We start from the raw sequence: 25,713 nt of genomic DNA, 5'->3' as shown, positions 1-25,713 counted from the left end.
GCTGAAGAGAGGAGTTGCGCACTCCTTGAGGACCCTCACCTTGTGACCCATTTTTCAGATTGGAGCTAAGCTGTAAACTATCAGTTTCATCAATTTCCATATCAAAGTTGGGAGTAGGGGTTATGGGCCTACTCCCAGGGTTTTGGTGATTTAACGTTTCAATCAATTGTAAAATAAAATGTACCAGTCTTGAGGACAGTTTGAGCGCTTTCCTATGTACGCTTTAATTTAAAAATTAGTAAGCTGCTAACTGAGACACTATCCTGAGACTGGTCAGGATTTGAAAGAACTTTAAGAAAATACAAGTCTCAAGTTGTGCTGGCTCAAAATATTAAGATATGAAACGATGAGTACAAACAGATGGTTGAATATGTATGTTGTACTGATAAATCAGATGGTGTCGATTGGCTGGCAGGATGTTTAGGCACTTCCGACAGTAAAAAGAATTTCTTTAGTTTCAATTTTCTACAGGAATGGTAGAAGTCCACAATGGTGGTGAAGTAGTCGTAAGAATTGGTTGGACAAAAATTCAAGCCTTTATTTAATGCTGATCCATAGGTCTGTGTTGGTAAGATTTACTACTAAATTTTGTGTGGCACCAATGGGTTCCGTGATCTGGTTTGAACTCCTTCTTGTGAATTGTTTGTGTTTGTTTTTGGATCCTCTGCCCCTTTTGCTCCTTTTGTTCTTTGATATGTTGGTGTGGTTTTTACTTTGTTTAGAGGAGGTCTAGGGTGACAGTGTCTAAATCTGAAGTTTCTGGGGTTGAAGACGGAATCGTTGTCTTTTGTGGTTTAGAACTAATGTTTGACATTTTGGTATTGAGGCACTTGTTAAAGGTGTAAACTCTTTTAAATTTAAAATTGAGTTCATTGTGCAAAAAGTGTTTGTTGACCTTGATCTGGCCTGCATAATTATCAATGTTTTCATCCAGAATTTCATAATTCTTAAATGTTTTTTCAGGAATGTTGAATTTTTCGATATCCTCTTTAATTTGGGTGATGTCGTTGATGAGTTTGTTGGGTTGTTTCTTAGCATTCCAGATTAATCTATGTATCATTTCTTTGGAAGTGGTGACGAGTAAGTCTCCCCAATCTTGTAGTCCTGCTAGATCATCCTCCTCAAATGGAGTAAAAATACAGATTCGTAATCCATGAGGTATCCGATCGACTTGTAAGTATTTTTCAAGAGTTTTAACTTTCCACCACTGTGAGAGTTCTTGTTTCAGGAGTTTCTCCTATTGTTGAAAAAGCTTTCGTAATGATTGTGTATTTTCAACTGTTGAAGTTTCCGACTGTGTTTGTAATCCTGAGAATAAAAGTTCAGCTTCCTCTTGCCTTTTGGGAATAGTTTCTCAACATTGTGAAAAGACTGATATTTTATGGTGTTTTTGTAAAGCTGTTTGAATGCTGCTCGCTGTCGATAACAATTGTAAAATAAAATGTACCAGTCTTGAGGGCAGTTTGTGCATTTTTAATTTAGAATTGAGTAAGCTGCTAACTGAGAAACTATCATGAGACGTTTCAATCAACTAATTTTTTCTACCCTTTAAACTCGGTCCCCTTGTCCTACATAAATCTTTCAATTGTTCCATTGTAAGTGCAGTAAGGGACTGTTCATTAAAGTTATCCATTCATGACATTATTTCCAGTTACAAGGTTACTTTTCTTTTTGGTGGAGCTAGCCTTGTGGATGGTTTATTTGGGCACACGTACAACCAGTAGTCGCTGCAAACACTCTGCAGCTATCCCACTGCTGCCACCAGAGTTAGCTAAGAATTAGTGCAGTCCAACTGTTGTGGGACTACACAAGACGTATCTCTTGGTATAAGGAACCCACCTTTTAATATGATAGGATATGATATGGCATTTATAACGCGCATATTCACAAGTATTTCAATATAGTCATGTACTACACAAGTTGGAAGTGTGACTGAGCAGCAAGGTTTCTCTTAAGAGGGATAATGTGAGCTGTAGAGCTGTGCAATTAAACCAGTAAATACAAGTATTCAATTAAACACTTACACACTTAACGTTATATAATATGTATATATACACAAAGATATTTAAAGCATTCTTTGAACAGCAGTAATTAGCTGTAACATTAATCCCAAATTAGGATTCAATTCAAACAGTGAACAGTAAAGCAGGTCAGTAATTCATTCATATGTTAAGCATGTTCCAGCACCCAGAGATGACGTCATTTGATGTCAGTATAGCATTTATATGGTATCACCTTTACAATATTGAGTTTTTAAGGAAGGAAAATGTAGGTTTAGATCAGAACAGACTGATAGACTATAAGAACAGTTAGATTCTCCGAAAGGGATGCAGGCGGTCTATTATCCCATAATTACAGTGTTCAACATTTAAAATCTGTAAGGGAACAGGATCTGCCAAAGCCAAAAGGTTCAGAAGGAGGCTTTTAGGGAGCCAGGACAGCCAAAGTCAATGGACAAAGTGAAAGGTCTGATGCGCTTCTTCTTAGAAATATGCTCTTATATAGTCAGTGTTCAAAAGAGAAATCGCAGCAACTCAAGGGGAGTCACCTTTGGAAAGCACAAGCTGTAAGGCCAATGCAGGTAAGTTGAGGTCAACTTAGTGTAGGATTAAATCACACTCCCAAAGATGGGAAGCATACCAAATGGAAAAAGGATAAAATACCCCAAACCCCGCAGTACCTTGAAAATGAAGAAAGTGTTCCAGCTGGTTGCCTTCACGATGCAATGCAGTAGACCCTTTTTCCTTGTCCTTGGTCGTTGTGATGAAAGGGAAGACGTCGGGCGGGCTCCTGCGGCAGCACTCGAGAGAGAGAGGGACTCTGCAACAACGGATTTCCATCGATTCAGCAGCTCTTTGTGGTTTTGGCGCCTTTTTCTCAGCGCCAATCAAGAACGAAAAGCTCTGGTTAGGATTTCCTTGATCCCTCGATCCTGGACTCTGGTGAGGGGAGTCTGGATGCAGATTTCTTGCTTCTGTCAGGTCCTCTGGATGCCCACGAAGATCTGCCCAGATTCGGACTTCAGAAGACAATGCACTCACAAGTTGTCGAGGTACCCCCGGGTATTGGACTTTTTGCAGCCTTGGAAAGTCGCAGCAAGTCAGGGGTTGCACCAAAATAGAGTATGTCTTGAGACTAGTTGGTCCCACCAGCCTAACGGAGGAAATTGTCCTTTACGATCCCTGTCGTTTCGAAAATGGGGTCAGCAAAGCTGCAGGGCTTCAACGGCCACTTCGTGGTCCAGGAGGGGGCTGCTGGTGTCTTTTCTCATCTTCTGCTGCATATGTTGTCCTCCAGTGGTCAACTCTGCTCTTAGTCCCAAAAACCTCACTTTTTATGCATGTTCCCATTCATTCACAGCCCTATGCTGTCAATCACACAGCAGGGTCACTATCCTTTAGGACAGCCAGCCTGCCAATTGGAACTGGAGACAAAGGACAGGGAATTTTCGGGACCCTCCTTCATTTCCTGCCTTTCCAAACACACTGGAGCCTGGGCGTGCTTCAGGGCTGAAGCCCGCCAAAGGCAAACTACACAAAGGACTCAAACCAGATGCCCACAACAGAGTAAAAGCCCAGAAAAAAACGGCTAACAAGAAATGGTGAAAAAAGAAGACAGGGCCCTTTTGAGGTATCAGCCTGCAGATGAATTTCACTAGGTAGTAAAAAAAAAAAAAAGAAAACACTGCCACCAGCCATTCAAGTGAGTTAATGTAACAAAATGTTACATGAGGAATGGGTTAAAGGAATTACTATGCAACCACCCAGCACTCCACATAGGGTGGTATCTGCTGGACCCATAGAGTATAAAGGTAAGTAAGACTGGGGTCATATTACTATTCTTGGGAACTGTAGTTCACCAAAGAAAATGTAGTTAAACATTAAGAGACGTCCAAGAGACGTCCAAGGGACTTCAGTGGCACTGCACAAAAGGTGCTGTGTTTCACAGGGCAAAAGCAGACGCCTATGGAGTTTACCAGACTCCATAAAATAGTAAGGAACATCGAAAATATTATAGTCAGGAAAACACATGAGTGATTGAGAAAAGGGTCCCACTCACTCAGGAGTAAAATTAAAAAGCCCGGAGTCCGCCAAAAGAGCTGGGGGTCTCTGAGGTAAAATGGAATTGGCACAGAAATGAAAATTCTCCCTAACACTGGGAGGTCGAAAAAAGTCAGTGCATTGACGAGAAGGTTTTCGCCTCCGGGAGCATGGTTCTTAAACCGTGAATGCCTCTTGTGCCTTTGCTAAATTCTCCCATATCCTCTGAAGCATCATTTCAGAAGCATCTGATCGCCTCCCAGAGGGAGAGATCAAGAATGGCTACTTGGGTATAGTAGCAGATGGGAAAGAAAGGGCCCGTCAAGCACACCAAGACAGTCTGGAGGAAGCAGACATTCTGGATCGTGCCATGGGCACTTCGACAGTCTTGTGCAGGTCGGCTTATCTGAGGGGCTCAGGTTATTCCCCGAGCATTGTTGAAGCTTCTGAACACCTGTTTGTCCCCAAAGCCGATGAGTCACTAGAAAGGTTTCAGGAGTCTAAACTGACAGCAAAGTCACTAGGTTTAGCAGTACAGCAGAAGTCTCCATGGCACAATGTTGCCTTTGGGTCCACAGGACAGGGTTTAGGAGATACTCCACCTTTCCCAGAAGTGCACAAGTGCCCCAGGCCAAACGGGCAATGCAGGTTCCCACGGATAGGTAGAGGTTGGAGGAGGGTCGAGACAGTCAACTACTGTTGTAGCGTTTACAGCGCCTCAACCTCTTTGAGGTGCCCCCACCCCAATACTTTACAGATTGGAGGGAGAATCTAAGGGTTCTTGGGCAAATGGGAGGAAATTATCTCTGACGCCGGGGTACTTCAGTTAATCAAGTGGGGATACTGACACCTGTTTATGAAGCGACCTCCACCTCCCTCCCGACAACCAGAACGAGACCAACAGGAAGAGCTGCAGGCTCTTCTCTTGAAGGGAGCAGTAGAGGCAGTCCCAGCTGAGGAAATAGGCTTGTGTTTGTACTCTGATACTTCCTGGTTCCCAAAAAAGGGGGAGGACTTGGTCCCTTTCTGGACCTCAGCGAATTGAACAAATTCCTGAGGAAGTAGAAATTCCGAATTATAAAGTTGAGGAAAAGTCTCTAGGCTCTGCAGTTTCAAAACTGAATGCTGTCACTAGACCTTCAGGACGCCTATGTTTGCGTGCCTTTCTATAGGAAGCACAGGCAGTTGATTGGCGGGCTGACTGCTGGGTGACCGACAGATAGGCTGGAGTGAATGGGAGAAACCTGAATAAAAGGCAAGGTTTTTTGGCTTGGAAGGCAGAGTCGGCCACTGGACGAAGGAACCAAAGAAGTACTTGAAGAGGACGCCTGCTGCAACTCCTGGACCGTTGGTTGCCCGGTGAAGCCCTGCTGCTGTGCTGAAACTCCAAATTTGTATCTACAGAGAAGCCCCTGCAAGGACGACTTCTCCCCTTGATTTGGTGGGACCAATCAACTCCAAAGTAAGCCACCTGGACATCTTCTCGGAGCTAGTTGAATTTCCACAGAGTTGCTGCTGGAAACCGAATAGCCAGGTAGTGGAACACCAGATTGTGTGCGTTGCGTTTAAGTTGGCCAAGAGCTCCAGGAAGATCCTCCGGACTCCCAGGAAGCAGGACTGACCAAGCTTGAGCCCCCTCAACTGAGTGCGTGACCCTAGAAGCAAGGAAAGTCCATTGCGACAGCCAGAAACCGCAGTATTGCTACTTGTGGTAGTCGCGAGGAGCTGAAACACCGAAGTGCCACTTGTTTGAAGATTGCCGGTTGTGAGCGGCGACCATCCCATTGCAGTGCAGGAGTCCCCAGAAGTCCTCCCTCTTGTTCCCACGACTGAGGCCCAGGAATAGTGAGATCTGCAGAGCTGCACAGGAACAGGAGTCATCTGCTGCACTTTTTCTTCAACCCAAAGGTACTGTAAAGTCTGAGAGGACTTAAATTGTAGAGTTGCTTGCATCTTCTACTACTCGCATGCCTAAACAGCTTGTGGCCCTACATTCATTCTTCTTTTCTTCAAAGACTTCTAAAACATTGTGCAAGGACTGTTCTACTTACCTACCAGAATTGCTTCAGCTCATATAGACTTTTGCCCATTGACTTTGGCTTAATCTGTTCTACTGAATGACTCTGTTTAGGGAATCCAAAAGTATTTGCCTGCTTAAGAATATTTGTGATCTCTTGTTCTAATAACTTTTTCCTTTGACCAATTCCTAAGAATGTTCTAAATGCAACAGTAAGATATTAATGGATTTTTGGAACTGGAAATCAATGTTCCTGAAGTGAAGCAACATTCTTAAACTTTCAAGGATCTTAATACCCAAGTGACAAAATATTCACAACGATGTGAGGCGAGAACTTGGCCTCACATCGCTCAAAGCAACGATAGATCACAGCACTTTACAGCTCTACAGGAAAGTCATTCATCCAGACAGCCCGAAAATCTATCACTTGATAGCCGAAGAAATTGAAATGGGCAAAAACCACTTTATGAACAAGTGGGCCACGGAACAAAAACAAAAACTCCACTTGATCGCCTGTACGGAAGAGGATCTGAAGAACAACCCTACCAGGGTCAAAACCAAACTAGAATGTTGGGACTGGATTACCACCATCGATAAAGCGACCTCCTACAAACTTCTAGCCGACCTCCCAATGAACACAAATAAATTGAAAGAGCCAATGGCCTACTGCAAAAGATATCCCAGCAAATCTCTCATGAGAACCTTTTTGAAAGCCCGTCTGAACGTGCTACCGACACAAGAAATCCGAGCTATTAGAACGAGATCTAAAGAAAGATTTTGCAGACTCTGCCAAAACCCTGAACAGACTGAATCAATAAGGCATCTATTAATGTGTTGCCCTGCCTTGCACCTTCCTAGAATCGCCTATTTCAGCTCTCTGACAGCCACATCCTTCGCAGGTAATGAAGATATCTGGTGGAACCGAATTATAAATGGCGAAAAGACCCGATGGCACACAGCAGCCGCCAAACTTCTGGACCTGGCAATCGAAAAGACAAGAACCACCATTGCCGCTGATCAGTCGTCAACAGAAACTTGAAACTGTGACTCATACTACCGTCAAAACCCTTTACATCGTCAACGGGATTCGCTCCGTTAGGATTCAGCCCTTGTAAAAATCTATTTTTCTGATTATATACAAGTAAATAAAAAAAAAAAAAAAAAAAAATATTCACAAAGAAACTGGCCAGAAAATAAGGAAAATCACAAATTGTAACCTAAGACAATGATGTGAAGTAACATCTTAGGACTCTAAACGTTAAACATTTTCAATCAAAAGACATGATGTGAAGGAACACCTTGAATTTTGGATAGAAACATTTTGACTTTCAAGCCAATTGATTTTAATATAAAGCAATGAATCAAGAGCGACTCACCAGAGGGCTGCAGAAAGACCGTTTCTCATCTGTGTAACACGCTTCTAGAATCCACCCAGCATACCAATGCTCATTCTGCACACTTTCCTCCTTTCCTACCCTCCATGTCACACATGCTGATTGTTTCACTGCTAGCATGCCCTCCCCTTTTCCCAGCCCTGCCTAATTCCATCTTGGCCATAAAACACCCTCTTGACTTGCTCCAGATCAAAATAAAAATTAAGAAGGTGGATCATTTAGCATTGACATCCACTTTAAGGGTCCTGGTTCAAACAGCTGTAATTGAAGATGACACCTTGAGAGTGAGCGATGGCCCACAAGGTCATGCGTTCTGTTCAGGAGGGCATTGTGATTGTCCTGAAGATTATGAGAACATTATTCATGAACAGCAACTACTGTGGTGGCGATATACAGGAAAGCTGACGATGCAGCTGGAATTTTGAAACAGCCATGTGAGAAATTAAAACTACTGCTTCTTACAGTGGCAAGGTCACGAGGGAGAGAAGGGGGGTCATGGTTGAGGAGGACCCTAGGGACTGTTAAAGTGTAACCTTAGTGATAATGATCCCATAGTCGCACAGCGGGGAATCCCCGAGGGGCTTCTTACATGTGTCCTGCCTTCTATCACAGTCTGCCCACCGTCCTCTCATGCCAGGAGATTCTTAGATATATACATTTCAATTGATTTCTCAACTCTCCGGCAGTCGTGAAAAGGGTAGATTTGGCGATTGGGCATTGCCAGCCGAGATGGTGATCCGTGGTCACAGGCCACTGGAAGCAAGTGAAATTTGAGAATGAAATCTAGAGGGGGCATGGTTCATGGGACCATTACACAGAGGAGTAGCCCACCCCAATACACGTAAGCCAGGGGGAGCGGGAAGAGTGAGTGGGAGAAGCCGTATGTTTCACTTGGATACTACACAAGCCTTTGTTGGGTTACCAGCAGCTCCAGCCTCCAAATGGCTGACAAAAACTGCACAATTGTGGGTGACTCAGAGAACGCTGAAGCAAATGAGAAAGTCATGAGTCTGTGGTAGTGTCTTGAGAAGCCTGGGCCTATGGCGGGGGATGCTTGGGAGAAGATTGAGCCTGTGCAGGCTCAGAATCGATCGAAGCTGGCCACAAGGTCTGAAAACGATTTGCCTTTGGCTTGGACACCACGATGTCTTCAGCCTGAAAGTTGACCAGAGAATGATGGGGACAAAATAAACAGTCATCTGGGAGGCAAGCAGGCATTGCCCACTCCATTCAATGATTTCGAATCATGGGAAGCCCACCTTAACTGAGAGGCAGCCAATAATAAGGTGAGTGAAGAGGGGCCCTGTATCATGGGGGACACGCCTGAATTGTGAGCAACTCTGTAATATGTACGATCAAAAAGCGCTGAAGGAAGCCCCAAAGGGCTGTCAATGACTGTAAGTGAGACTTTTCTAGAATGTTCTCAGGGCATGGCCATACTGAATATGACCTGGCCGTGGATCTTTCCACTCTGGACCTCAGTCCGAGCATAGACTGACAACTAGGAACTGACCATGACCTCCACCTGTCGTCTACTCCTTAATCCTCCTACATTCTGTGGTGAAACAATTATTTATTTTATCCTTGCATCAACCACTAGGTTTGCAGTGAAACACATCATTTCGTTACCACGCACTCTCTCAGTTTGTCTGTTGATTGCTTCATCCATAACGTTACACAGTTCTTGGGTTTGTTTGTCAAAAAAGTTTAACAGCTTTGTCATGTGCAACGGTGTTTGTTTGCCAAGGCAATAGCATGCAATGCACAGAACCATTCCATTACAACTTTACAATTGCGATTCTGTGTTTACAGGGAAATGTTTAAAAGAGCACTGGGAAGAAAAAGAATCCGTAAAAAGAATTTTAAGAAGCGTTGGTTCTGCCTCACCAGCAAAGATCTCACCTATCACAAGCAAAGAGGTAACTCGACTTCACAAAGTATACGATTGCTTTTTGACACTTTGCGACCGTTTTTTTCTGCATGCAGTGATGGATTAGAAACTGGTCTGTTGCAAGAAAGTCCTGCAACTGGGGAGATACAAGCTGCTATTGTGCGTATCAGTTTTAGTGAAATGCCTCCGCCCACATGCTTGAACCAAAGGATTTACATTTGCAAATGGGCCCGGCTCATGAATAGGGTTCGGTTATGCTACAAAATGTTTTCCACGGCTGGTACCACTTTGTTTGCAAGTGGTTTGCTGTGCTTTCTATTGTAATGCATATATTTTGTTGGTCTGCGGACGCCCCCCCCAGAGCGTATTGTATTTGTGCTAATGCAAACATTGTGAATCTACCCCAGTGTCCCTAAATGATTTAAAGAGGATCCGGGTTCTTGTTTGAAACTTCTGTTTTATACAGCAAGCCAAAGATGTCACAAAATGTGAAAACGTATTTATATTTCAAATCTTCATTTTAATGCATCAGTTGCCAGTCATTGTTACATTTTGTCAGACGTTTTGAAATCGTTGACTTTTGCTTATTGCATTTATAAATCACTAGCTGCACCCAGTGTCTCATTTTCTGATCTTGGTCTCTTGCTTGCTCTCTCTCCTCTCTCTTGTTAACCTCCTCTCTCCCTTTAAGTCCCTGCTCTCTCTCTGGGCTCGCTTTTTCTTGCTCTCGCACCTCTCTGTGGGCAAAGGTCACTTTGTCAGTTGCACGTTTTCTAGAGCCACCCCAGCCGTTGCTAACAGCCGCGCAAGCAGATGGTGCAGGATGGGGTACGGTTTCCCATGGTTAAAAGTAGTATGGTGGCATCCCATGAGATGGCGACCTGCCTGGTATTTGGAGACCCACATTGCCACTACTTGTGTCCTGCAGGAATGCCATTACATCGAAGGTGCATTTTCTGTATGGGTGAAGGTGAGGTGGAAGCAGATGGGTTCTGGGGGATGGGTTCATGGCTATTCGGACAGAATTTGTAGTTACCAAAAGGCCCGGGTGTTGGGTCTACAAATGTTGGTTATTTTCTATTGTAGAAACAAATCATTGGTTTTAATCTGAGCATGACCCTTTCCAACAAGGAAGGTCCCTTAAGAGATAAACTAGCGCAATCTCAGCCAAATAAGCGATTACAAAAAGGATGCGTTTTAATGGTGCTAACCCTACGAAGAGGCTCTTTTTAAAACATGACAATGTTAATATCTAATGATCACTTGCAGCATATATTGGAGTCCCAATAAGGACGTCATTTCTTACTGAGTAAAGCACACTATTAAAACGTAGAATAACCATACGCAAAATGTTCTCGTAGAAAGTATCATTCCAAGATCGACAGTCTGGTACACTCCCATTATTCTCTTCAAAATAAGCAATTGTAGACATCTACGGAAAAGGGAACAATGGAACCGATGTGGGTTCTTGGCTGCTTTGCATAGCATGAAATAACATTTTGTTAACACAAGAATGACCACAGAATTGTATGTTTGACAAATAGGTCTGTGATAAACGGGAGGAATGCTTAAATCACTAAGTTCATAACACACACTTGGCTTGGTGGTGGTTCCATTTTTCACGAAAATAGAGGGTGATTGGATTCCCAAGCAAGGGCACATGTTGGTGGATGGAGACGAGCATATAGTCAGGCAAAGATAAACATGCATTACCTGTGGAATTCTTTCCCTGCCTCTTACTTGTCTTGACCCAGATTTCGTCACTCCCCAGGTTTGGAAATAGCTGCTGGAATTGATGCATTGTAGAATGATTTGAACATTAAACATACAACACAATATACAAGTAGGATCTGATGGGCTCATCATTAGTGTTTTATCAGTCAAGGCTGCATCCAATGATGGTGCAAGGCCAGGCACTATTATCAGTGTAAGACAATCTTGTCCCGGGAGGATAGCTCAGCGGCAACATGCTCGCCTTGGAAGCAAGACGACACGAAGCAACACAGGTTCGATCCCCGGGTGTGCGCTTAGAAACCTCTGGGTATTTAAGCGCGTTAAGAATATGCAGCTAAGACAAAACAACTACGCAACTAAAAAAAACAATTACTGTAACAGCGCCTCGATGCCAGCGGACTGTGTGAGCGCTTTAAAAATGCAAATAAATGAATAAAGATACTCTGCGCCTTACAGGGGCATAAACATTAGCAGCCCAAGTACTGAACCTCAAATCCCACAATGCTTTTGCTTTCTAAAATAAGTTCAGAATCTGTCTCAGGGCTGCATGTCCCAGGATAAACCTGTGTGGCAGTATATGTAATCACTCCTTACTGAGTTATATCATCATTTTAGGCCTGAACTTGTGGAGGTTCCTATAGTCCTTGTTGGTTTTCACCCTGCTGCTTACAAATAAAAACTAAAGTCACTAAATCAACAAACAAAATGCTGACTTAACATTTCTGCAGCCTGTCCATGTACTACTATATCCATAACAAGAGGGAGGCAATGTGGTGTTTCTGGGCAAAGAGATGACGCAGAGGCTAGGACTGTCGGGGGCAGCGACCCCAGACTCTTGCAATCTGTTCTTCTCAGACCAGAGGAAATCCCTGCCAGCAAATGGGGTGACATGGCCCCAGGTGGAATCCTCAGTGGGATAAAAGCGAGCGACACCAATCATCACCCCTCGCCTCGAACAGCTTTCAGTTGTTGTCTCTTCTCAGAAAGTGAATATTGAAGGGCCCAACGTATGCGCCAGCCGTTGCATTACTACACACCTAAACCTGTACATGTATTAAGCTACTGTTTAGCCACAATACAAACTGAGTAATAATTAATAATATCTGTGATGTGGATAAATAGATAGCATGTTGCTGGAACATATAAAACCTATAATGTCTAGATTGTGCCAGAGTCCCCTACCACCACCTGAGACTGCCAGTGGGGTGACTAAGGTGACTGGGGCACCTCCACCTCCCCAAGATAGTGGATGAAGGACCTTGGTATGGAGAGGATCTGCTAGTCGCAGACACTTGCTCACCATCTCAGGCCAGAGAACAGTTACATGGTGCCAATTAGGGAATGGGCCTTTTAAGAGAGACTGCCCTCTCACCTGGGAAGTGGAAATTATGTGAGGTGAGGAGAATCTGTCTCTCCTCGACCCAAAAAACAGGATTTTAGCTTCCACAAAAGCTGGGGATTCTGCACCTGCTGTCCCTTTAAGAAAGCATAATCTAGCGTCTCAAGTGTGCTGACCTTCACATATATCCCATCTAGGAGATGGAGAAATAAACCGGCAAAGGTTGGGGTGCGATAGGAACCCAAAGGAACTTATCCAGCTGAACCGAGGCTGAGATCCTTGGGAAGGGAATCGTAGGGAGTGTAGTCTGCCACCCCTTCACCTTGCTAAGCTTCGAGGTCCACACTGTAGTCTCTGGGAAGTGGCACACCTGATGCCAATGTTCCTTCTCGGATACAGGGGACTGAAAATCCACCAAAGGGAGACTGCCTCGGGGAGCAACCTGAAATGGCACACGACAAAGCCAGCTTGCAGTAGACGTGCAAGCATGAAAGAGGAAGCAAAGGGGAGGCGTCTCTCTGAAACCATCACATGTGTCACAGATGGCCTCTTGAATACACCAACTCCCAGGGATGGTTCAACGGTCTATATTTTTGTGATTTGCAGGCAAGAGCTCCAGGGGCCACCCCTGCTCTCTCTAATCTAGGCATGAGCAATCCCACCTAAGCCAGGTGTCCCTCAACTCCAGGCTGGTATGAGAGATCGGTAACCCCTACTATCAAAAATCTATCTACCTTCTTGTAATGGTCTAAAGGCAAACGCCTATCTATCTATCTATCTATCTATCTATCTATCTATCTATCTATCTATCTATCTATCTATCTAGGGTTCCTCATTGAACAATTTATGGGTTTCTAATCCAGGTTCTCCTGGCATGTGATTCAAGGTGTGTGCCATCCAGACGCCCAGATTCCACTCTCTCTTGTGCTTCTTCTCCCCAGTGTTTCCTTCCCTCTATCTCCTCTCTGCAACATTGCATAGCAGTTCTTTCTATTTTGCTGTTACTTGGGGTGTGCTAGTATCTGTCACCTCTCTGGAGGCTCCTGTGCCTTCTTTCTTGTTGGTCCACCGCTAGAGATGGTGGCAGTTATGGTTCTTAAAAAAAAGAACAGAAACTGGCCATCATCTTGCAATGTGAAAATGTCCTCATGAAAATGGTTCTATGTGAAAATGTCCCCAGAAAGACGTTGGGTGAAAATGTAGTCGGCAAACAGTTGTTTTCAAATATGTAGCTGTTCAATACAAGCAATGCAAAGTGCGAGAATGTTGCCAGTAATAAGGTCGCCAGCAAGCTATTTTTAAAAACACAAAAGTACACGACTGTAATCCTGACACTGGCCCAAACCTATAATAAAACCGCCACAATAACCCTAACTCCATTCCTAAACCCTACCCTAACTCTAATTACAACTCTTATTCCACCCTGAACCCTTACCGGACACTAGCCCGTCAGCGTACTAGCATTTTATTTACATATTCCTCAATACAAAACACCAACTACATAGAGGATGGATAGTGAACCTTACTCAAACCCATCACCAACTCGCCACAAATCGCTCTAACCCAAACCTTTGCTCTAATCCTAGCCTCAGCCTTACCCTAACTGCAACTCTAACACTTACCTTAATGCTAACAACTATGTTTTATCCTAACCTCTATCCTAAATTAACATCACCATTCCTCTTCAAGTCCTCCTTATGCCTTTCTTTAACACTTACTCAAACCATGACTGTATTAGCCCTAGCCTTACCACAAACCCTACCCTAAAACTTAACCTGACACTTAATTTATCCTAACTAAACCAACCCAAACATCACATCACTAGCCCCGACTCAACAACCCTGACCCTAATTCTAACCAAAATGTTTACTCCTACCCCTATCCTTACCCTAACTAGACCTAAACCAGGCCCTCAAAAGCATACTACACCCTCCTTAACCCTCAAGAGGGTCTACAACTACGGTTTAGATCACTGCACACTTCACAGAGGAGAACTAGAGGGGCTCCCTCATTCTTGCTTAATTTATAAAACTTGGGGTTTCATCCTGAGTAACCCAGGATAATCCAGACGTGAACCCCTTGCTCACTGTGTCTTGGAGAGGCTCTGCTTCACCTAGTTGAGGAGGCCCAACACGGCCGAAACACGTGTCTGGGGTTGCTGATTCTACTCTTGTTCAGAGGAGAATTGCCTAGCATTTCAGTGTTGGACTGCCCTTGTGGGTGGAACCAGACTATAATGGATATTTCTCCTCTGTGGAAGGTGCAATGAGCTAAAATGTGGTTGTAGACCCTCCTAAGTGGAAGAAATTCCATAGAACAGGGTATTTGACCCATGTTCATTATCAGTAGAGGTGTTCCCACAATCTTGCTTAATACCTTATGCCTATTATGCTTTTTATTTTGCCCACTCACTGTGTATATTCCCCCAAAAACACGTTACACTTGATTTCCTAGTCGCTTCTGGCCATTCCATCCCATGTCTGGTAGGTGAAAATATGTATATAATTAAATATGCAGGGTAAAACATACAGCTTGCTGCTTTACACTTAAGCGTACCACATACCTTAAGCCTAATAAACTGATTTACATATGTGTTTACAGTTGTTATACAATGATGAGGTGTTCCCACACCATTACCTTTAGAATTGAAACATATTGCTCTGTGATCTCAACATTTAATAGGGGGTTACACAACACTCGCCCTAACATGAACGTTTTTGTAACTATGAACCATATATACTTATTCGAATAGCCTCAGGATTTTGAGGTGAGGATAAAATGGCTGTGACATTTGGTAGTCCATTAGGGTCCATGGCCCTACTGCTTCTCATATCCCTTAGACAATCTATGCGTATGGGCTGTGCGGCAAAATGACCCAAAACGACGGTTAAGAGAACACTAGGTGACTGCAGTTTCAAATTTAAATAAAACTGCTTTAATGTTGCCGAGGATTCGAGCCTGACGATGGGGAATATTCAAACAGAATGTCAAATTATGAAAGATACCAATACTGGAAAACAGTAGTTACAGTTAAGTAACTTATTTATTCGAACAGCCTCAGGATTTTGAGGTGAGAACAAAATGGTTGAGACATTTGTCAGTACACAGGGGGTTCATTTCCCTACTATTTCTTATATCCCTTATACAATGCTGCCTCACAGTCATGAGGAGCACCTCATACGTGCACTGAATCACTGTTCATGTACATTATAAGTTGTATTGTTCCAATTGCAGGAAGCAAATCATTGAGGTGATGTGTATTTACCATTAACACCACCACCCTGAAATGCAAGGAGCAGCCTGCCATAACCCTACCACTTCATATTGCATTCAGTGACTCAGTGCAAAGGATGGAGCGTGAAAGATATCACTGAGCAAGCAAGCTTAATGAGATCCGTGATATCAGTTTCTGCTGGAAAATGGCAACAACGCTGAAGTATTATCCAACTTGTGATTTGTAATCCAAAATTGCAGCTAATTTTCTGACAAGATTTATATGGTGTCCTGAATTTGTGTCTTGATTTAGTATTGGCTGTCCCAGTGGACTGTTGACTGGGATTCACCCAAGTTGGCCCACATCTTGGTGTCTTGCTTTCCCGGACTCCCATCTCAGGCTGAAGAGTGGGGCTTGTATAATTCTCAACACAAGAGGAACATGTATCTTTTGTTTAGCAATTGGATGTTGTTAGCTAAGATTTTCACATTAATGAGAAATCTTCCTGACCTGTGTCAACCCCGGAACGTTTTACGTCTACTGGTGGATTATTTTTCCTTATACCTCTGTGAGTGGGAACCTTTTTCCACACTCACAGAAACCTTTACTCTTTTTATGGGTGTCATTTATAAGACTCTCCATAGTGTTTTTTAAAAGTTATACTCTTTGACAACTTTTTGCCAATAAATATCTATTGTTGCTGGGTTGCCCTAGGGGCTCCCCTTTTAACTTTCTCTGGCTAACCTTGCGAGAACTACAGTTCCCAAGGCTAGAAAGGTCTTTGGATCCCTTTTACATTTTATTAGCTGAGACCAGCACCCCCCCCCCCGACCTCCACACACACCCTCAACATTATGCGGAGAGCTGGGAGATACTGAGCATCCACTTTCTCATTTTAAATGTAAAATACAAACTGACCTTTAATGGCTGGTGGCAGTGAACCTTTTTATTAATTCAGTGCGTATTCACTGCAGGCTGTTTGCACAACCCCGGTAAAGGTACCCATGGGTGCTCATTTTACCAAAATGGCCTCTGTCTTCTTTTTTCACCATTTCAATGTTGCTTGTCCTTTCTTGTTCCTTATGCTGACATCCAGGGTGGGAAATTCCTTTGTGTGATTTTTATCTCGGGCTGGGATATTGTGGTCTCCCCGCCCAGGCTCCACAGTGTCTGTGAAGGCAGAAGGAAAGGGAGGAGTCCAAAACTCTGCAGTCCTTTGTCTTCCAGCTTGAGTGTGAGATTCCAGTTAAAACTGTGAGGCTGGCTGTCCTGAAAGGATTGCCAACCCCCCCAAGTTTGAATGTTGCAAGGCTGTTTGATTGGCTGCGTTCCTGCATAGAAGTCCGATCCTGGAAACTGAAGAGGTAGTTGACCACAGGAACCAAAACAGAAGAAGATGATTAAGAATTTGTGGCTGAAACAATTTCCAGCGACAAGAGAGCCTGATGTGAAACCAGAGCCTGCTGTTACCCTTCCTTTCAATCAACCTGGGGCTCAGAAAATGACAACCCACAGCCTGGCGAGACCCACTAGACTCATGAAGACCTGCATTTTGAGCCATCCCCCACTGTGCTGCAACCTTGCCGGACTGCAATGCCCCAATACCCTGGGACCTCGCCCATTGTGCGGTGCACAGTCTTACAAATTTGGAATCTCGCTGAAACCTGGTGGGCATCTTGCTGTCCCTCCAGAGACATGAATAGAGTCTGAAAACTCCCCTCAGCCGAGTGCTGGACCTTTGCAAACAACGAGAATGCGACCAGCAATATTCTGTCTTCTTTGCTGCTGAAAAAGGCACCAAATTCACAGAGCTGCATCCAGCCACGAAGAAAACCTTGCCTAGAGCCTTCCATGTGATCCTTGCTGAAAAAGCCTTCCAGTGTCGTGTCTTCTTGATGAAGGTATTCAACGACCGGGTGTTTGGCTGTAGATCCTGAAGTCCTCCTACTGCCAAATCTTCTTCTGTGCTGAGGTACTGTGCTGGCTTAGGTATTTATTCACCATAAGTCTCTTGCGATTTCTGTGTAGTTTGGGGCTGTTTTCTGTGATTGGGAGTCCTCTGTTCCGGTGCACCAGGCCACTGCTGGAATCCTCCTAGGGTGTCTTCTCTGAAGTCCCTGGGCCCTAACTAACGTTGAACGTAAACTACTTGTTTGCCCAGTCTTCCTCAGGAACTTTTCCTGCAGCTGAGTCCTATTTCACCCTGCCTACTGCTGGCTCCTAGACCACTAGGGTCTCTTTTCTACCTCTGAGAAAACGCATGCACTAGAATTGGGAAGGGCTGGATACTTCAAGGGCTGCCTTGAAAAGTAAAACGAGTGTTGACAAGTTTACTTACTTGTGAATGAGTTAGTTGGTAACTTTAAACTCTGAGTGTATAGTTACAACAACCTTATTACCTTAGAAATGTTTTGCCATTCTGAAAAGTATATATTGGATTTCCTTGGGGGCGTGGCTAACAGGGCCATGGAGTAAGTCACGGAACCCTTGGGCTCCCGTGATCCGACATCGATCCTGGGAAGAAAATGACGTGCTGCTAATAAAAACTACTTTGCCTCGAAGCCGCGAGTGTGGGAAGATAAGAGGCACGCAAGGAATGGAGACCAACGGAATATGTGCCTCCAGGAGGGAGCAGAGCAAGATCAAAGATGAGCAGCTAGCACATCTACATAAGGAACATGGCGCAGAGGCAGAGGCAGAAGTGAATAGAACACAGGACAGCGGTTGGGATACTGTGGAAACAGCCAGCAGCACAGGGTGCTCGAGAAGCAGTCGTCCAAACATCAAGGCGCGCATAATCGCAGCTGGCAACACTGAGACGGCTTGCAACATCAAGCCGAACGAAAAAGAGAGCGATCCATTGTACCAAAGGCTGGTACACTCGTACACATAGGACAGAGCGGCCTGCAGAGGGAAGTGGAGGAGTGTGCGAACGCAGGCAGAAGCGGTGATGCGAGCTCGGGCTCGATTGACAGAGAACAACTCCGACGAGTGAACGCAAGCCATGAAAGCCTGAAACGGCACTATACTGCCAGAAGGTGGCTCATTAAAAGACATGCCGTGAATGCAAGATTGAGCCCGGCCCTTGACCAGAACAAAGGATCGAGTGTTGTGCGGTGCAGCGCCCGAGATCAGACGCGGCAGAAATTCGGGAGTACGAGACTCAGACTAGCAACATATGGGCTGCGCACAACAACGGGCCGAGAGGAAAGGCGAGGATACATTGTACCTACGTGAGTACACCTACATCATTCGAGTAGTGCAGGCCGCTGAAGGAGGAGGGGCACAGGGGCGTAGACAAGAGCGATGAGATGAACCAGGGCTCGAATGGAATGAATAGCTACTTAAAGTAATGAGGCTGAATGAACTTCTACCCTGATGCGTAAACATGCAACACAAGTATTAATGAGCTCTTAGACCTGGGACAAATATAAGCACGGATGTCCAGAACAACCAACTGAGGTAGGAAGCTGGAAATGCAGAGGAGGTCAATGCTTTGGTATAAGCAACCCTAAGGCCCAGGAAGCTTGGAGAGGATTGGTTACACTTGTATGCACATGGGACAAGTGCGCTCCGACAGCAAAGACTGAGGTATGGTTTGCTTCTAAAATAAATAATGCGCATCACACCCAGACTCTGGGACAGCGCCCAGAGTCACGGCCGCTATTCCATACAGTTGACCTGGTATAGTGAGCAATACATACAAGGAACACAATGTCGTAAGGGCAGGCGCAGCATGTGATATAAGAAGCGGATGAGTCGGCGTGCAGACACGTGCCACAGAAGGGAAACCAGGAACACAGGGCAACAGGACAAGTGGGGGCCACGCGGCCAGCCAAACCCACATTGGCACCGGTAAACTAACGAGCGCCCCGTGGGTGAGACACAGCGCACTTTACGGGGGGCCGGCCTGGAAACGGAACAAAGAAGGGGACTAAGGACCGGGACTGGGTCAGAGAACCCCACAGTACAAAGCGCAGTAATAAAAGTATAAAGCGCAAGAGGCCCCATCAAGGGCATGTACAATTGTCTTGGGCAACCGACATGCGAGGGAGACATCATGTGGAGTGGCTAACACACACGCTTGCCTAACCCCAGAACCCAAGGCGCCAGGTGCGTGGAGGTCTGTGCCCATCTTCAGAACACAGTGCGTACGTCAATACGTTCCCACAGCCACTGAGACACAAGCGGTTCGGTACACGGGCACTGGCAGAGACTGAGCAGACAGTTGCACCAGGGGCTTAGACTGCCCCATGCGAACCCCCCTGCAGGGCACAGAAGCAGACCAGTGCCAGTAGTAAACCTCCCCCGTGACACAGTGCAGTATGAAGAGCCTGCCGAAGGCGCCCCCCACCCCTCCGCCGAGAGCAAAAGCAACCTATGGTCGAGCACCTGTGCTGCACAGAGACATCCTAATACTGAAGGGCAAGGAGCCGAGACCAACGGACAGCAAAAAGAATGGTGCTCAAAAGTGGTAAAGCTAAAGTAAAACAACCCACAATGGACATCCTTTTACTAAACCACCACCAAAATCACCAAACACGTCCACACAAGCAAAGAACGACACACAGAGGGCGACGGCCCCATCGAGTACCGATCATCTGATCCTAGATGCGATAACCGAGCTGAAATCCTCATGGGGGAGCAAACTGGATGCTGCCATAGCAGACCTAAAAACGGTGCTGGAACTCAAAATGTATGCAATAGGTGCGGATGTCAACCTCCTAAAACAAGATGTGATATCATTGGCGGAGCGGACGAGCGGTCTAGAAAGCACAGTGAAAACCAACACGGAAATCAGCACGACCAACGCCAAATAGATTCTCATATTGCAGCAACAGGTGCGCCACCTGGAAAACAGGGCAGAAGAAGCGGAAGGGTGTGCAAGACGCAACAACATTCGAGTGGTGGGCCTACCAGAAGTAGAAAAGGGTCCAGACCCGACGAATTAGGTAGCATGTTGATACAGGAGATGGGAGCAGGGGTGCTCACCCAAGGGTTCTCAATTGAAAGGGCACACAGAGCCCAGACCAGGAAGCCCCAACCAGGAGCTCCTCCCCGAGAAATCATTGCTAAAATACTAAACTATAAGGATAGGGAGAAGATCCTGGAATATTTTCGAAAGGGTGGAATGATACATAGGGCGTCAGCTACTGTCACTGCATATCCAGATTACACTATGTTGGTACAGAGACAACACTTCATCTATGTGGCCGTGAAAAGATGATTGAGAACATCTGGCTTCAAATACATGCTCTTGTATCCCGCGAAACTCAAGGTCCTACACAAAGGCAAAGCTTTCTTTTTCGAGACACCCGAGGAGACAACGAGATGGCCGGACGCTCATGGCTGCCCGTAGGAAGGGGACGATCCGGCTCGGAGCGGACAGGATAAGTGAATCTACGTCTAGATTTTGATTGCCCGGAAACACTCTAGGAAGTGACCCCGATATTGATATAGATGCGGGTTAATGCTAAGAAGTGGGAGGGTGCACTGGGCATGAGAGTTATACTGACTGCCATGCGTACTCATCATGTGGACTTTTTGGACTTAAATATACACGAGCGCTATGGTCTGTACATGTCAGATGGGAAACATACTGAGACATCATTTCGGGAGATACAGGGGAAAGGCGATTTTGCCCCTGTAGTTAGATTAGTTGCACCACCAATAGGGTGGTGCCCCTCCCCCCCGCTGGGTAACAAGTACTTAGGTAGGCCAGCAAAGGGCCAGATCAGGGGTACCCATCCCTGTTTCTTCCAGAGCTATACTCTTGGACGGGTATATATTGTGAGGGATAAGTACAGTGTATAAATATTAACTTTAGGACAGATGTTGAAGACTGGAAGGGGTACGCTGGGCATGTGAGCAAAGAGTAATGTAGACCATTTTGAATACTCTTCATGTGGTCTTCGGGGACTAGAATACACATATGAACAGCATCAGACATGAGTTAAGCGTACGCGGTATACCATATGCACTAAGCGGGAGATACAAGGGAAACACGACTTCACCCCCAGTAGTTAGTTTAGTCGAATCACCAGTAGGGTGATATCCCCCTGCTGTCCCGACTACTGGCAGAGGCCAAGAAAGGGCTAGATGCAGGGCAGCCTGAGATCCAGGGATGGAGCTGGGAATCAGTTGGAGTTGGGAAAGGTGGCGGGAGGGGCAGGAGTTGGGGAGTTTGGGGTGGTTTGGGTAGGGTTGGGTGCGGGAAGGGAGTTGGGGGGGGGGGGGGGGTTTGGTGGGGTAGAGAATGAGCTTACGTCTATGTGCCGCTGTGTATTAAGCGGAGGACAAGGGAGGACCGAGGCGGGAAGGGACATGGACGAAGATGGGAGACCTTAGGATAGCAACCTGGAACGTCAGGGGACTTAATAGCTACCTGAAGAGGAACAAAATCATGATGTACCTGAGGAGACAAAAAATAGACATAGCCTTATTACAGGAAACTCACCTCACAAAAGAAAAGCAAGAGGTGATAAAGAAGAAATGGAAGGAAACCACTATTGGAGCAACGTATTCGGCATATGCCATGGGGGTAATCACTTGGGTGGCGCCACACGTACCCTTCAAGCTATTGCAGTCCACGGCGAAACCGGACGGGAGGATGGTGGTGATGCAAGGAATGCTAGAAAACAGAGAGTTGTGCATTATTAATAGATACGCCCCAAATCAGGACACAGTGGCCTACTTGAAGGCCCTGTATGGCAAAGTTAGTCCGTACCTGGGAGGTGCGATCATATGGGGAGGGGATTTTAACTGTACACTGAACCCCAGAGTGGACAGATCAGATACGAAATTAGACAGGCCCACCCCTGCCGCCAAAATGCTAAAGACCCTGCTGGGCAACTTCCAGTTGGAGGATATATGGAGGCAGCACCACCCACAGGATAGACACTGCTCTCACTATTCAGCACCACAAAACTTATATACACGACTAGATTACCTGTTCGTCAATCCGGAACTCACTAGGGAGATGGAGAGCTCGGAATACAAAGCAAGGGTACTATCAGACCATTCACCCTTAGTCCTAACATGGCAACACCAGCCCCCCATAGCTAAGATCCCAACGTGGAGGCTCAGAGCCAAAGCACTGAAAAATGCAGTGTTTAGAGAGGACCTGAGGGAGGAAATAATAGAATACTTTGAGAATAACACTGGTAGCGTGGCGTCTGAAGGTACACTGTGGGAGGCGTTTAAGGTGGTGGTGAGAGGGGCAGCCATATCCAAATCCAAGGGGGCATAACACATGCATTACAAGAGGCAGAAAGGAAACTAGAAGCAATCATGAGTAATGGAGGCACCTCACAGTAGGACGCTGAAACCAATTGCAACAAGAATGTGGCGAGCACTGGGAGAGATTATGTAACTTAAATTACAAGAAGTATGTAGAAGGACAACATGCAGGAGGGGATAAACCGGGGAGGCTACTGGCATGGCTATATAAAAATGAGACGCTCAGGTCAGCGATAAGAGATATACAGGGGAATAATGGCTAAATATGGGATACCCAAGAGAGCGTAAATGGTGGATTTCTTCAGTTTTACCAGCAACTGTACGGAGACGCTGGAGGGGAGGAAGCAGAAGAGATAAGGGAGACATTAGAGGGTATCGGGTTGCCCAAACTGAGTGCAGAAGAGAGAGAGAACCTGGATACCCCAATTACAATAGAGGAGCTAGAAACAGTGGTCAAACAATTACCCACTAGTAAAGCCTCAGGGGCAGACGGGCTCCCTAGCGAGTTTTACAAAACATACAGGTCAGAGGTGCTCCCCCCGCTATTGGCAATGCTAAATGAGGCTTTCGAGAAACTACCGGAATCTCTAAGGGAGGCAATAATTATCCCGCTTCTCAAACCTAACAAACCTAGCACAGACTGTGGGTCGTATAGACCGCTATCCATGCTAAACCAAGATAGCAAAATACTCACAGCGGTACTGGCAAACAGACTTAAATGAGTCATAAACAAACTCATACGCCCTGATAGGCCGGATATGTTCTGAGTAGAAGTATATCTGACAACCATAGAAGGCTCCACCGCGTCATAGAACATGCAGAAGGAGACGCAAGGGAGATAGCAATTGTCTCGCTGGACGTGGTTAAAGCCTTTGACTCCGTAAGATGGCCCTGGTTGATGGCGGCCTTGAAGGAATATGGAATGGGGCCTGGGTATTTGAGGTGGGTGAAACTGTTGTATAGCTCGCCACTAGCCAGAGTTAAAACGGGAGCGATTATTTTGAACAAATGGCAACTCAGTAGAGGAACAAGGCAAGGCTGCCCATGGTCTCCGATGCTGTACATCCTCGCACTAGAACCTTTAGCGATCTACCTAAGACAACACTATGAAGAGGTAAGAGTCTACACTAAGGGAGGGCCGCATCTAATATCATTGTATGCAGACGACGTGCTGCTGTACTTAAGGTACCCGGAGGAAAACCTGCAATACATCTTGGAAGTAATGGAGCGATTTGCGTCACTCTCTGGTATATCGGTCAACCCCAAGAAATTGTGCATACTGCCCCTAGGGAGATACAAAGGCATCCCACTAGAAAACCTACCAGTTTTACAGATACCGTTGGAGACCAAAACATTTAGATATTTGGGGATTGACATCTATCACGTGGTAGAAGATGAATACAAACACAATACAGAGAAAGCAGTAACAAACATTGAAAACAGCATGAGGTTCTGGGCTATGGTGGGGAGGGTGGCATTACTGAAGATGGTTGCATTGCCTAGGTTGTTGCACTTTTTTGTAAATATCCCATATTTGTTGCCCAAACGCTTCTTTTGGCAAACTTCAGAGCTTATGCAGAGGATTTATTTGGCACAATACCAGAAATAGGATTGCCCTATGGAAACTACAAAACACGTACGATAGAGGGGGCATAAAATTGCCTAACTTCGAGATATACCACCATGCCGGGCAGCTACAGTATGTGGCTAAGTGGCTAACGGAGGACACAACAGCAGAATCCAGACTGTTGAATGGTGAATGCGCCCCGTTTTTTCTGAAAGAACTGAGATGGTTGCCCAAATCAGAGTTTAAAGCGTGTTCCAAGTTGCTGGAACTGGGCTGGAAGGCATTGTGCAAGGCGTGTCAGGTTATGGAGAATCTGACCCCGTGCTCCACGCAGGTGCCGTTAGTGGCATTGCGGGGATTGGATGAGCAACTACGAAAGACGATTCGTAGACACTGGGAACCAGTGGGCATAGCAACATTGGGAGATGTGTGGCGAGATGGGAAGGCACTGGAATTCCAAACGCTAATCGAAGAGACTGGAGTACACCCTGGGCAATATATAACCTACACTAGATCGGTGAGGCATGGTCCGAAATAGAACTAGAAGACCAACCAGATACGGCCATAGAAACAATATATGACATTTCGGAAGGGGGGCATGAGGTATCTTGTATTTTTGAACTGGTAATGTCCAGGGTGGGAGAGGAAGTGACCCAGCTGAGACAGGAGTGGGAGGAGGATGCAGGGGAACCCATGCAAGACAGGCAATGGGAAAGAGCACAGAGGTACCATAAAAAAAAGTGTCCAGGAATGCGAGACTACAACAGATCCAGCTATACGTAACCCATAGGGCATACATGACCCCTCACAGTGTAGCCCGATTTAAGATCACAGAGACACAAACATGCCCTAAATGTGGGGAAGAGAACGCAGGGATGATACACATGTTCTGGGCATGCCTGGAGGTTGGGAAATTATGGGAGGGCGAGGGAGTTAACCATCGCTTAACCGAGAACGGAATCAAGCTAGATGTGGGATCAGTGTGGGCATGCATGTTAGGGGGATTCTCTAGACCATGTAACCTGAAACACGTAAGCAAACTTAAGGACTTGGCCTACATTCTGGCCAAACGCAGAATAGTTATGGGTTGGAAGGTGTGTCCTAGAACAAGGATAGGGGTGTGGTGGCATGACCTCCTAAAATGGGAGGAAGCGGAAACAGTAGTATGGTATGAAGCAGCCACTAGGTGGGAGGAAGATGAAGTGGCATCACTGGTAGCCTGCAGACAACTTGTGGCCACATTATCTGGGTCCACCCAAGCCAGGGAAGGAGGAGTGC

The 25,713-nt window shown here is 45.6% G+C and overlaps 1 protein-coding gene across 1 annotated transcript in view; it reads left to right on the top strand.

Annotated features, from left to right (window-relative positions):
• RASA2 (RAS p21 protein activator 2) overlaps positions 1-25,713 on the top strand; it is a 1,321,178-nt gene that overhangs the window by 1,072,542 nt on the left and 222,923 nt on the right. The window contains exon 19 of the mRNA XM_069618287.1: positions 9,264-9,370. Coding sequence (XP_069474388.1) covers positions 9,264-9,370 — 107 coding nt within the window. The remainder of the gene's footprint in view (positions 1-9,263; positions 9,371-25,713) is intronic.

This window comes from Ambystoma mexicanum, chromosome 10, assembly GCF_040938575.1.
Source record: "Ambystoma mexicanum isolate Mex_15411 chromosome 10, UKY_AmexF1_1, whole genome shotgun sequence".
Taxonomy (NCBI): domain Eukaryota; kingdom Metazoa; phylum Chordata; class Amphibia; order Caudata; family Ambystomatidae; genus Ambystoma; species Ambystoma mexicanum.
This window is presented reverse-complemented; position numbering and strand designations above follow the sequence as displayed.